The sequence below is a fragment of the Mytilinidion resinicola genome (assembly GCF_010093595.1).
Source record: "Mytilinidion resinicola strain CBS 304.34 unplaced genomic scaffold BDZ99scaffold_11, whole genome shotgun sequence".
NCBI lineage: Eukaryota > Fungi > Ascomycota > Dothideomycetes > Mytilinidiales > Mytilinidiaceae > Mytilinidion > Mytilinidion resinicola.
This window is the reverse complement of record NW_022985447.1, coordinates 1088085-1100855: the sequence shown is the minus strand read 5'-3', so window position 1 is coordinate 1100855 and position 12771 is coordinate 1088085. Positions and strand designations below refer to the sequence as shown.

At 48.9% G+C, this 12771-nt stretch overlaps 2 protein-coding genes across 2 annotated transcripts; both read left to right on the top strand.

Moving 5' to 3' along the window:
- Positions 1 to 2458: 2458 nt before the first annotated feature.
- BDZ99DRAFT_571891 (uncharacterized protein) lies at positions 2459 to 3842 on the top strand (the record flags this gene model as incomplete). The annotated part of the gene is made up of 7 exons (XM_033728142.1): positions 2459 to 2755; positions 2812 to 2901; positions 2954 to 3019; positions 3081 to 3109; positions 3243 to 3369; positions 3430 to 3754; positions 3814 to 3842. The coding sequence occupies 6 exons, from the start codon at positions 2459 to 2461 to the stop codon at positions 3682 to 3684; spliced, it is 864 nt and encodes a 287-aa protein (XP_033576026.1). The 3' UTR covers positions 3685 to 3754; positions 3814 to 3842.
- BDZ99DRAFT_571890 (uncharacterized protein) lies at positions 3833 to 11253 on the top strand (the record flags this gene model as incomplete). Its single annotated transcript, XM_033728141.1, has 17 exons — positions 3833 to 4067; positions 4128 to 4157; positions 4212 to 4351; positions 4410 to 4429; positions 4483 to 4504; positions 4556 to 4590; positions 4648 to 5596; positions 5657 to 5940; positions 5992 to 6226; positions 6276 to 6408; positions 6504 to 6724; positions 6776 to 7532; positions 7596 to 7654; positions 7710 to 7887; positions 7948 to 9253; positions 9308 to 9564; positions 9616 to 11253. The coding sequence occupies 17 exons, from the start codon at positions 3833 to 3835 to the stop codon at positions 11103 to 11105; spliced, it is 6351 nt and encodes a 2116-aa protein (XP_033576025.1). The 3' UTR covers positions 11106 to 11253.
- Positions 11254 to 12771: the final 1518 nt, after the last annotated feature.

Here is a 12771-nt window from a genome sequence, read left to right as displayed (position 1 = left end):
TGCACAACGTGCACAACGCCCAACACCAACCACACGCACTCAGGCAGGGCAATATCCTCGTAGAGGGTCTGAGGCACCTGAGATAACATATCCGCAGTAGCCATGCGATGCGGGGATTTTAACCGCTTTGGGGCATATCTGAGTCGTCGCACATGACGACTATCCCGAAAGCACTGTGCAGAAAGGAGCTATAGCATCTTGAATAGCACTTGAGACAAACAGGGTATTCACGTCGAGCGTGGACGTAAGTGGTCATTTCAAGCTACCTGAATCGTTACTAATTCACGAAGAAAATCCAAACAAACTCCTCTCCCGTCGGTAGGTCATCTTTATCAACAACTAAATCTTCTTCCGATGCCGCGGCACCAACTGGAACGAGACAATATCACCTACCTAGAAGAACCTCCTGCGTCAGAATCAATCTATCGATGATATACTCGAGAAATAGAAGAAAGATGACTTTCGACAACGAGGTTTTACGTGGAGTTTGCAATTCGATAAAACTATTGTTTAGTCAGCACAAGGTGCAATTCCTTGAAAGTTTGCCACTGCCTCTTGAGAAGTCACTTTTGTTCACATCAGGACTAAGTGCACTGGGTAATGGTGACGTGGTTCCGCGACTTGGCAATTTCCTATGCTGGTCATGGACTGGATGGCACTCAGAGTGGTCTTGGCACTGTGCAGTGATGGAATACGGGATAGATGACATCTCGCTACGTCCGAGGAGAGGATTGTTCTGCCGAGATGACAAATTTGCCAAAGGAACATCGCCACCTCATCCAGAATGGACGGCACATTAGAAAGGTAACGTTTGATACTCGGATGAAATCTTCCCAATTTTCCGTAGTCCCTGGCATCAGCACTCGAAACAAGCCTTCGAACTCCATCTTATCCAGACGAGATTGAAAGCGACACTCAACATAAGTACCATGTACTCCAGTTCTAGACTGTCTTCGTCGCTTCAAGTTTAGCAAACATCACAGAAGAGTGTAAACCAGCACTTCAAATCCGAAGAAGCTAGAGGAAGATTCGTTTCGGATTACGTTATCCAGGACACAGAGGGCAACATCTCCGGCTTCTTCACTGCTGACTACAAACAGCTTGCCAGAACTATCCCTCCTGTGGAATTCATCCTCCTAGCTTCTTATCACTCTTCCACGGACAATTACACGATTGAGAACCCCGGGGGTCTTCTAGGCCCGGGTGGGTACTGGGTAATGCTTATCACCTGGCTCGGGAATATGCCAGGACATCGGGGAATCGGTAGGATTTCAGATGCTTCCCTTTGACACAAGCAAAAAGAAGAGTGGAAGCAAGTTACACCTCTGTGAACAGTGTACTTTATTGGTATTGACGAATTGTACGCTAGAGGAGCGGAGTTAGAGAAGCTGGAGGCAAGCATTGTGACGGCGGAGAACGAGGGGCCGTCTTCGGAAGAGAAGGTGGCAGAGTCTCTGGTGAACATGTCTCACTCGTAGGTTCTCTGCCTCTCCAAAATCATGTAATATCGGTGTAAATGCGTTAACCAAATTTCAATCGATACATTTGTCGTACACCTCAGTACCCCAAGTTTAGGCTACGGACTAGAAAATTCAGAGACGACACCGACGCCATTCAAAGACAACCAATTTAGATATAATAATGGCCTCAAAATGCCCATGTAGGGAAGACTCCTCGTCAACGTCTCAGACCACCCCAAGCTGACGATTTTGACCTTCGCAAACTCCTCGGTATTCATCATCGCCTCCAATAGCGCCTCCTTCCACCTGCGCAGGCAATCATGAGCGGCGGCTCAATAATCAATACATATGAAAGTGTTCGCGGCCCGGCTCTCATTCCCACCTCGCAGGATGGCGTTTTCTTGCCGCAGCGCACGGACAGCGGGGGTGCGGAAAGGCCCCTTGGGCCAGGGGCGTGGTGGTATATTCTACCTTTGTATGTAGTCCTGCGGTGCGAACCGTCCGGAGGCCAACAACATAACGTGGCATTTCAGCACCTGCATGATTACCAAGCAAGCCTATCGTCCCATCACGGCAGAGATGGAATCGCAATTGGCCGTGGCTGATATTGGAGGTTCTGCGCGGGCCCAACCTGCCGAGCCGACGCGCAAGCCACTGCCTCGCTTCCTCCATTTTGGCCTTGTCTAGAAGTTCTGACGCTCCAGATACAGCTAGAAGGAGGCACAAAATCCAAAAAAGGCCATGGCCTTTTCCACATCATTATGTAGTCGGCAGATCTGCGAACATTCTCTTGAGGGGGACCTCGCCTCCGTTTAATTGTCCGCAGTCCTTTCTCATATCATCCTCATCTACGCGCTGCACCACCAATAATCAACGCTCGTTTCTCCGTCAGAGACCTAAGCACTAAATCTGCGAGTTCTACGTCTCTAGCAGTAAGTCTAGCAAATATGTTTACATCGAGTCTATCGTACTAAGAAGTCACTCGTCATCATCAGATCATGAATGTCGAGCAGAGGCCGGAGTCTTTGACCTCGATTCACGGGAAAGTTAATCCTACCACCAACCATTATGTAAAGATCCATGTTTGCCAGGCATCCTATGGAGATTGTCTGGCCCTCGAGTTCGACCACGACTCGTCAAGTCCTGGTACCATCGGCCTGACTACCTCCACGAAGGTTTTAGCTGAGAAGATCACGATCAAGAGGACCTACAAGAATAAAGCTTCAGAAAAGGTCTTGGTCTCCACACGTCTTCTCCTATCTCCAGATCCGCAGCTTAAGAAGCAGCGGGAAAAGGTATATAATCGATGATTTTCGACCACAGCACGCACTTGCTAACAGACTTCGTATAGGACGAAAGCCGTCGCGTCATCCTGATTGATGGGGGCCCGGCTCACTACGCTGCGCATGGGAAACATTTCACCAGTTCTACGCCGTCGCATGTAAGTCTAGGTGAGATGATTGCGTTGCCTGAGTTGATGCTGAGCCTCTTAGAACCTCTTCAAGATGCTGAATACTCTTGTTCCCCCTGGCAGCCCTAACAGGCTCGACACGTTGGTAGTACGTTTACACCCAAAGTTGCAATCCTACGATAGAAGTCGTTGTTGACAAGAGCTCTTAGATCACACATGACGATGCCGACCATATCAAGTTTGTCTCTCTGCCCTGAATAAGGCGACGTATGCATAGCTAATAGAACTCTCAACGTATAGTGGCATTCATCAGCTTTTCTGTAGTTTGTATATTTGTCGCTCTCTGTTAATGATCCTTCTGACTGTCCTAGGAGGAACAATCCAAGAACCACAGAAAGAGGGGATGAGTATGTATTCTTCAGAGGTGCTGAAGCGCTCAAGCATGGCCATGCGCCTTTTGCGAACATTTGGCACAACTCGGCAGCAACCATACTCCGAGTACGTCTCGCCCAATTTTCACTCGATTCAAGCAAGCTTGTCACTAATGAACTTGCTTAGACAGGACAGAACAATAAAGAAAACAAAGGATGGTTTGACAAGCACATGTTTGGCATGAAGAATGGTTGGGAAATTGACGACAACAACATGCCAGAATGCAATGCAGAATTTGGCACATACCAAATTGATAACAAAGCGCACCGATGGGCATTGGCGGGGAACCTTCCGCTTCCCTCGACCAGCGTCTTCTCATGGCGAGAACGAACCGTAGTCATCTCGAATTTAGATTCCTCTCGCCGAACAGCCAGCAACTAAATGATCTGGTATCAGCATACAACCAACCGAAAAAACTACCGAAAAAAGGTACGAAGCAGAACACGAAAGGGTAAGTAACTCCTACACCCGTAATACAACTGTAGTCCTGATTTTGTGGATGATATCTAGGTACGAGAAGGCGAAGATAATGAAGGTAGATTCGAAGGTGTTGGAGAAGATTGCAGCGCGCATTGAGGGTGCGTTGAAAGACACCAGCGTCAAGAATCAATCCTCCATCGCGTTTGTTGTGAAAGGCCGCATTGCGAGCGCAAATATGCTTGAACCTACAGAATTTACCCTGGCTTTCACTGGGGATGGCAATGCTGAGAACACGTTCCTTCCAGTATGGGAGGGAGATCCTCTCAATTACACAGTCCTCAAAGGTAGATGCCCTTTCGGCGCTGTCCCCAAAAAGTTGAAACAAGCTAACTATCTTATGAAAGTCATGCACCACGGAAGTAAACACAACAGTTGTAAGGCAACCAATAGTCATGGAGAATAATCGTTGCTAATGAAAGCCATGGTAGTCTGGAACATCGATGGCACCAAAGTCAAAAATCGTTATGACCAGGTCAAAAATAACGCTAAGTTCAAGAAGGCGTGCTGGCCTGGGAATGATCTATGGGACAACAAAGTCCCGGAAACGTGCAAAGGAACACAAGCGAATGTAAGGCCCATGGATGCCTAAAACTGCGCATCGACTAATGTATTCATGTTGAATACAGACCACGCTCTTCTTCACCAAGTAAGTATTTCATCACGGCGTACGAAGTTGCGGTCAGCTAACGAGGTTAACAGCGTGACAGCAAAGAAGTACATTGTGAGTATCTACGTCAACTTCTTAGTCAGTCGTCGGCTGACCTCGACTCAGATATCATCCTCCATTTCGGAAGGACACCAAAATCCGTGAGCAGTCTGCCTGTTCATCCATGTCAACGAATGACTCTTTTAACACGCCCACAGGCATCTGAGTACCCTCGTTGGTATCATTACTCGAGCTATTGTCCGATATGAAATTGGTGGCATTGACATCTTCCTCACGTCCCAAAGCATCGAGAATCAGATACACGAATTCTGCCTAAATTTCTGCTACGCGGACCCGGAAGATCCAGCCGGATACCAATACACGGGGAAGTTCGATGCAAACAAGAAGCCCTCGTTGTTCTGGGACGAAGAAGGCAAGTACTACCGAATTTGGCAGCTGAAACCAGAGATCGATCCTCAATTCGGTACCATCATGGTGAGTCCAAATGAAACAATGCCTGTGGGGTATGGCAGCCATCCGATGTGGGAGCGGGTTAGACCTACGTCGATATTCTACCTTAACTTTCATCGCAGGAATTTCAACACTCCAACAAGTCTCACGGTTGTCCCAGATACTCGTTTGAAGAAGAGGCAAGCACCAACTGTAGATGCTGGGGGTGTCGCGGGTGTGATCTCTAAGATACTCGCAAATGGAAAGAAGGATAAAGAGGATGAAACAAGCAACGCGACGAAGAACAGAAAGGAGCTAAAGAAATCAAAGATCGAGCAAAAGCTAGCGAATAAGCGCCGAGCAAAGCGTGATTCGAGTAGCCCTCCGCCTTCTTCGCAAGGTCGCACCGGAGGCGACCAAAGCGGCCAGGGTAATCAACGCCGAAGGTCCAGGATTCGTACTGGCACGCATTCTGGAGGGAGCACCAACAGTTCTATAGCCAATACTCAAGCGACTGCTCCAATGGTGTTTCTATCTCGACAAACCTTTTCCAGTGTTGTTCAGCCTGAAGTTCAGTTCGATGAGAGAATATCAAAAACTGTCTCGGTCAAGAAAAGTCAACCTTCGGACGAGGAATTACTGATGCCATATGAAACATTGGCACGGTTTGACGTGAAAATATCGCCGCTTCTTACAAAGCGCCTGCAACAGTTGCAAGTAAGTTGAACAGGCAGTGAAGAAATCTCCCACATTTGTCGTTGCTAATTTGTATCTCAGGGTTACAAGTTCAAGAAGCTCGCAGACACTGTCTCTTTCCTGCATCATATGGCCCTCAGCGGGTCACTCACGGCATTGCAAGCTAAAGTATTGATGGATGAGCATACTGTTGACGATAAGTTAACACTTGGTGGACTCTTGGGTCTGGTTTTCGAACCTGATCTGGCCTCCAAATTCATCGACCTCCTTCCAATGACCTTTGCCTACCCAATACCATCAGACCCCTTCTGCTGGCCCTTGAAAGGGGAGGTGCATGCTCAAGTAGCCGATTACAAAGAGACTGGGTGAGTCTTGAACACCAATCTTCAATGACAATGACTGATTGCAACGTGCAGCAAATATGCTGCCGGAAATACCGGCGTGCAAAGCATCTCATTCCAGGTCATGCCTCCCGCCGGGGGAATGGAATGGGAAGTACCATTTCAATCCACGGATAATCTGCACAGTCCCTTGACTGTCCAAATCATCGGACACATATCTTTCAACATTCATTGGCCTTTCAATACCCGTAGGCGACATGTTTACGGCTCCTTCGCCGGGCAGATCAGTTCGGGGGGAAACATCTCCCATGTAATATCTAAAAGCCTACGGAGAGGATTTGCTACTAACAAATCACTAGGTTGTTGTCGACTATCTCTATTTCCCAGAGGAAGAGGCGCCAGTGAGCTATCATATTCGGTTTGCTGACGAGATGTACAATGTATCCGGCCACAGCGTCAAATTGAGCGACATATGGAGTGTCATGCCCCTAGGTGTGAGCAGTTGCGCTAGTATTGCGACATCCATACTTTTACCTGGCATGTGATTAATTTTCCTAGAAGCGAATCATCACTAACTATGTTTATAGGGTTAACATCCCTCGTTGATGAACAATTAAGCCTTGAAGACTGCGGCTTTGCAGTTGCGCGCAGTTCGATGATGGCATCAACAGTTGACTTGAAGCGTATATTTGGCAGATTCGTATTCAAGAGACAAGATTCATGGAAGCCTTTTGGAGATTTGATCTCAATCAAATTGCCCACAATCGGTCTTCGGATTGAGAATCTCTTTTCGGTAACCCCGATAAGGGTGAGCTATAGCAACCTTCGGGTGCCGCATAGTGTGCTAACTCTTGCATAGACTTTTGTTCGGATCGAGGAGAATCTGGACATTGACGGCATCGTAGTACCCATTGTGTTCGAGACAAAACGGAACCGCGGCACTTCAGGGACAATATATCAACTCTCATATATCTCCCGGCCTGCTGAAGGATTACCTCTCAAGAAGCTCATTCGGTGGCTTAGCTTTGGACACTTGGACCTCTCGGGTATCCCTGGACTGAGCAAGCTATTGGGGACAGTCAAGATCTCCAATTTCTCTCTCGGTTGGTTTGGCAACCCAGAAGAGGGAAAACAGGCTGCATTCTCAGCGAAGCCTGACTTTGTCGAGGTTGCCATAGAAATGGATACCATGGATATCGTGCCGAACGTACTCACCGTCCAGGAAGCGTGGTTAGAGATGCGCATCGACCTAGCATCGTCGGGATCAGGGTTCAATATTTCAGCCGGCATTACCGCAACGCTAACAATCGGCGACTGCGACGTTGAGTTTCTTGTTGTATATGGAGAGCGCCCTGAATGGCGGACTCTGGACGACGAAATACCTGGTCATCTCAAGCTTGCACTCACCAGCTCAGTGAAGCCATTGTCGCTCGCCAACATTTTGGGCCATTTCATGCCAAAACAACGACTCCTTCCAGAGGCATTTTACACAATTCTGACTAACAGTGGAATTACTAAATTCCAACTAGGAGTGGAAAAAAATGAGCTCAAGAACAACCGCATCTCCGTGTTCCTCGTTGAGGTTGCTTTAGAGGTCAAGGACGTGGATATTTTTGGTGAGGGCCTCTGCATTCGAGTCTAGACGGGACCAAGTCTCACTAACGTTGCTACTACCATAGATGGTTTCAGCATCAGTGACCCGACGTTTTCTCTTCAGGTGGAGTATCCAAACGACGTGGTATGTGCAGCTGTCTATGTAGGTGTGTTTTGCGGCGCTAACTGATGCTTGATAGGCCAAGAGAAGAATCACGTCTACGATCGGAGCCATGACCAAGATTGCAGGAGTGGAAATGAAAGCCACAATATGGTTGGACATCGAAGACGAGACCACGGTTGGCTTCACGGTTATGCCTGTAGCAGACAGACTCCCACTTGGTACCCTGATCAAATTCCTCGGGGAGAAGGCCACACGTAAGTACACGAACTCCAGAATTCAAGGGAATCCTAAGGTATTGATCGCTGTCGTTATAGGAGCCATTAATTTGGATCTTCCTGAAGGATTCTCATCCTTTACGAATTTCGATTGCGGACCAATCTATCTATCGTTCTCTAAAAAGAGCGGTGAGAGATTCAAGCTCGCAACCTTTTACTTCGAGATCCAATCTACAACGGGCTACACGCTTTGGGACTACCCAACAGTTTCCTTATCAGATATTGGACTAATGGTCAACTATGTCCGAGATGTGCAGACTACTTCTGCATTTGGTGTCGTTCTAGACATTGCAGGCACCAAGCTGTCCGGACATCTGACCTACTTGTCTGAGGCAGACAATCTTCTCAATAACGGCAACCAGTCGACTGCGATGACCACTACTGGTAAAACAGGAGACCTGAAAGTCTGGACTGCAACCGTAGGATTCGAAGGCGAGATATCATTGCACTCAGTGCTGTCTTCACTGATAGGCGTTGACGTTCCGAAGTTCTTCGACGAAGTGCGCCTGGACTATCTCAAGAAGCTGACCGATATCAAAATTACTGAGGTGGAGATGGCTCTGTCGAAGTCTACCGAAGCCAGCAAAGTTAAGCTACGTGCACAGATAGAGTGCCTTGCTTTCGATTCGGTGGAGTTGGTAGCTTCTAAGACAACGTCTTGGGGGTTCACCTTGTCATTGACCTGCAAAGACGGCCCTTTGAAGCTACTTCCGGACGTCTGCGCTAACGCTGTTAAAGAGTACGTTACTTTCCTCGACACGAGTATCCATCTTTTCTATGGCGCGATCGACATCAGCAGCCAAAGGCAAGGCTTGATCCTGAACCAAGAAGCCATGACAAACCTGAAGTCATCCGGAGGCATCATGATTGCTACCAGCATGAAGTTCGACATGTCAAAAGCCGAACTTTTAGCGAAATGGTTCAAGAAGACCGAGCTGCAAGTCTTCGGTGCCGCCGGCTATGGCTATTTCGTCTTGGGTGTTCTCATCCCTGGGGAGCTCGAACTGCTGGACGGAAAGTTGAAGGTCTCGGCTAGTTTCTTACTCTCATATTCACAGAACAAGTTCTTTATTGGAGCTTCTGGGGACTTCAAACTCCAGCTTGATGCTATTTCGAAGGATCTCATTGTGGGAAGTGTCACCGTAGGCATCACTCTCCCCAAATTTGGATTGTCTTTCACTTTTATCACCACTACGCGGCTCCGGAATGTCTTCAAAATCCAGGGATTCGATCTTGAAGCACTGGGTATTAGCCTTGAGCTGTTGCCAGCAAGTGGGCTTACGCCAACGTTATTTTCACTAGCGGGAGGAGCAAAATTAGAGGGCTTTGATAACGTTGCAGGAAGGTATGTCACACGCCCATAGACCCCTCTCATGTCTCAATGGTTTACAATTTGCAGTATTGCATTCCAATTCGACGTGACGGATCCAACCAACTGTTACCTGTCCGGGAATCTGGAAAACCTGAACCTTGAAGCTCTACTCACCAAATTTGCGGCCGACATCCAACGTCCAACGGAGATCACGACTTTCCTCGGCAAAAATGACGTTGATTTCAAGAAGCTCAATATCGAGCTCGCGTTGAAGAAGACAAAGGACATCACTGGGACTAGAGATATCAAGCCAGGGTTTCACTTTGAGGGTGCACTCTCCATCAGTGGGTTTTCCTCTCTATTCTCGATCGATATAACTGCTGATAAGCGTCTAGTCGCATTCGGGAAGCCTGTATGGGCTGGATACACGCTCATCGACGTCAGACCGCCGAGCTTTGTAGTCATCGCGCTGATGGAGCCCGTCGTACCTTATCCATCAAATCCTGGCGTTTTCAGCCTCAAGCGTTGGAACGACAACACCAAGCCAGCGTACAAGCTCGAACTTCCAAACGTGGACCCTGCCTACTTAACCCCTGCCATGCTCAACGACGGGCCGGTCTTGAAGGTGGCAGTGGGAGACGGTGACAGCAACCCCGTACTCATTTCCTTTAGTCTGGTCTTCATGGGAAGCGATCCGCAGTACCTCTCCATCCGCGTCAACGACGACAGCTTCTTCACTGAGTTCCAGTTCGGCGATTCATCGCTCTCACAAGTCAAGGCCAAGGTAACATGTGCCTTCAACTCAAACATTGCCATCACCGCAACGCTCAGCCTCCGCATCCCTGCCGTCGTCCTCAAATTCGCATGCCAACTCACCTCCGTCTTTGTCTTCCCGGCCGGCGATCTAGCGAAAGACTCCCAGAGCCCAGTCGGATTAAACGGAGACCTTGAATTGTATGCAGGTTGGGGTTCCGGCAAGGTCGGGTTCAGCGTTACCTTATGGGCAAGTGCTACTGCGTTCAATAAAACCTGGAAGCTGGGCCACATCGGCAAGCATATCCCCGAAGAGGATTTGAGAAGCATAGCAGCCCTGATCAGCCGCATGGCCAAGGTCCTCCACGACAACTTCTCCCGCGTGTTGAACGAGTGGGTCCAGAGTGCGCAGACGGTGATGGAAGATGCCATCAGATTTGTCAAGAACACGTGGGACACGACTTATGTGGAGATCGTGCGCGTGATGGTGTCTCTCCGGGACGTTGGCTTGCCCACCGCGCTCCTCGGCACTGTCGGCGCGTTTAACCTCCCCCTCAAGGAAGCCATTGACCTGTTCAAAGAATTTGGTTTGAATACTTGGGAGGCTTTGAAGTTCCTGGGCAGGAAGATTGGGGATCTATTCTCATTCCAGGTGGCATTAGATGAGGATGGGAAGATGATCGGTGAACCACCGAAGCCACCGCTGTTCGAGGAACCGGTCATGGAGGGGCTGCAGCAAATCAATAGGGCCATGATGACGGCTCGGAGTGATGAGGATGTCTTTTTAGTATCAAAGCAGCCGCTACCGGATTGGTATGTGGAAGAGATGCTAGGCCGCGACGAAATCGCCGACGTACCGGAGCTGGATGTCGATACGGGAGAAGAATCCGAAGTGTGGTCCGAGGGAGAGGAAGAAACCACAGAGAAGCAGACTGAGGCAGAACATGCGAAGACTAGGCAAGAGCGTGCAGTTGAGTTGAGAGAAGAGTCGGCGAAATTCACCAAGGAGGAAGTTCTAGCGATCGCAGAATGCTTGCTCAAGGCAGGGTATAGGAAGGACGAAATTGAGGACATGGTCAGAGAAGAATTTGGATTGGAGGAAAACGCGGTTCAGAGTGTTATGGTTGTTTGATTGAGCAGATCCTAGATGGATTACCTTTGGGATCAGAAGATACTTGGTAAGAAGGTATGAGAGTAGGAGTGCAAGTCTGCGCAGGACCTGAGCTTTAGGTCTTTAAGCTCATCCTCCTAGTCATTGATTTGCAAAAATGAGAGTGATTTCCTCATCCTACCACCGCCCTCCTACGCACCTGGAGATTGAAATCGACCACTCGTGAAGCCAGAAAGACCTTACCAAAGCTTTATGTGGGCCCGTATAGATTCAGATCATCCGACATCCGACATCCGACATCCCCGAGATACATACCATGATCCAAGCGCATCCAAGTGAATCACCCTAGTGAATGGATGCTGGGACGACGTGTATGCTTCCCCAAGGCCCAACCTGGGATCTCGGTTTCATCGCGGGCCTAGGAATTGCAAAGGCCCGTTCGCAAAGGCTCTCGTAGCCCGATGAGCCCGAAGAGGGCACCGTGCGCTTATTTGCACAGTTCATTTGTAAGTTTGTAGGTTGTCTAGACTAGCTACTTTGCGTTTGGTCTAAGATCATAGAAACGGCTTGAAGCACGTTAGCTAGCGGTAAACTAATGTGGATACTTAGATTGATGACAAGAGTATTTGAGGGAGGCGTATAGAGGCCTTCAGGATTCTAGATACACTGTCAGTGCTGATCTTACGCGATGTAGATTTGTGCCTGTCGAGTGTTGACCGTTTCAGGGTCTCTCTCAATGCGCCCCTTTTGCAAAATTAGACGAGATGGCCAGTGTGAAGCGGTGATGCCCAAGTGAAGGTGGAGCTTTTATGAAAGTCTGAGGTGCAAAACTAATGACATGTGCAAATCTGATACTAGTATGTTAAGAGGTTGCACTCACCCCAGATATTACAGTCTAGAGAAGGACCAGTCGCTTGGCAATGTCTGAAGGATCAGTAAAGGTGGTTACAGTGGACATGCAGACACACGCGAACGTTTGAACATCGATGACATGTGGACTGCGATTGGGCTGCCATTGCTAAGGGTGCGATACGCCACCATCTTACGCGTGTGTCGGGTACAATAGAGGGTTCCAAAGTTGAGAAGCTGAAAATAGATCTCGAGCTACTCGATATGACCCACGTGTGGATCGCGGCGGACGTCTGGAGCCCCGACCTTGATGCTTGGGAGACATGGGATATTTTCACATCTCTTGGGTCGGCAGGTACCTGAGCAGTGCCATTGGCCGTTGCACTACCCCCTTCCCTCTCAGATGTGACATGGCGATACGGATCCCGAAAGCCACAAGCAAGCGGAAGAGGCGAGCGGATGTTGATACACTCTCCCCCCTGTACGGACTGGACACCGCCGTGCGCAAAACAAGGGTTTTTGTATGTAAAATCCCCTGTTCTACGCACGGTGGTGTCACCACAGTATGGTGGCGAGACCGTGCACTCTGTGATTTTCACGGCTGAACAAAAGCGGTAATCCGCGACGACGCACGACATACATGTCGGTGGCGGCGGGACCAACGACATGTCTCTCGAATTCTGCGAACGTCGCTTTTTCGCGTATTCTACACCGTGGTGTTGAGAATCGCGATCGCAGTACCATCCTGGCCAAACCCCCTTACGACCGTGATGATGCAGACTCCGAATTTGTCACATCTAAACAGACACCTGGACAGTCCGTTTCCTCGCAGAGCTTC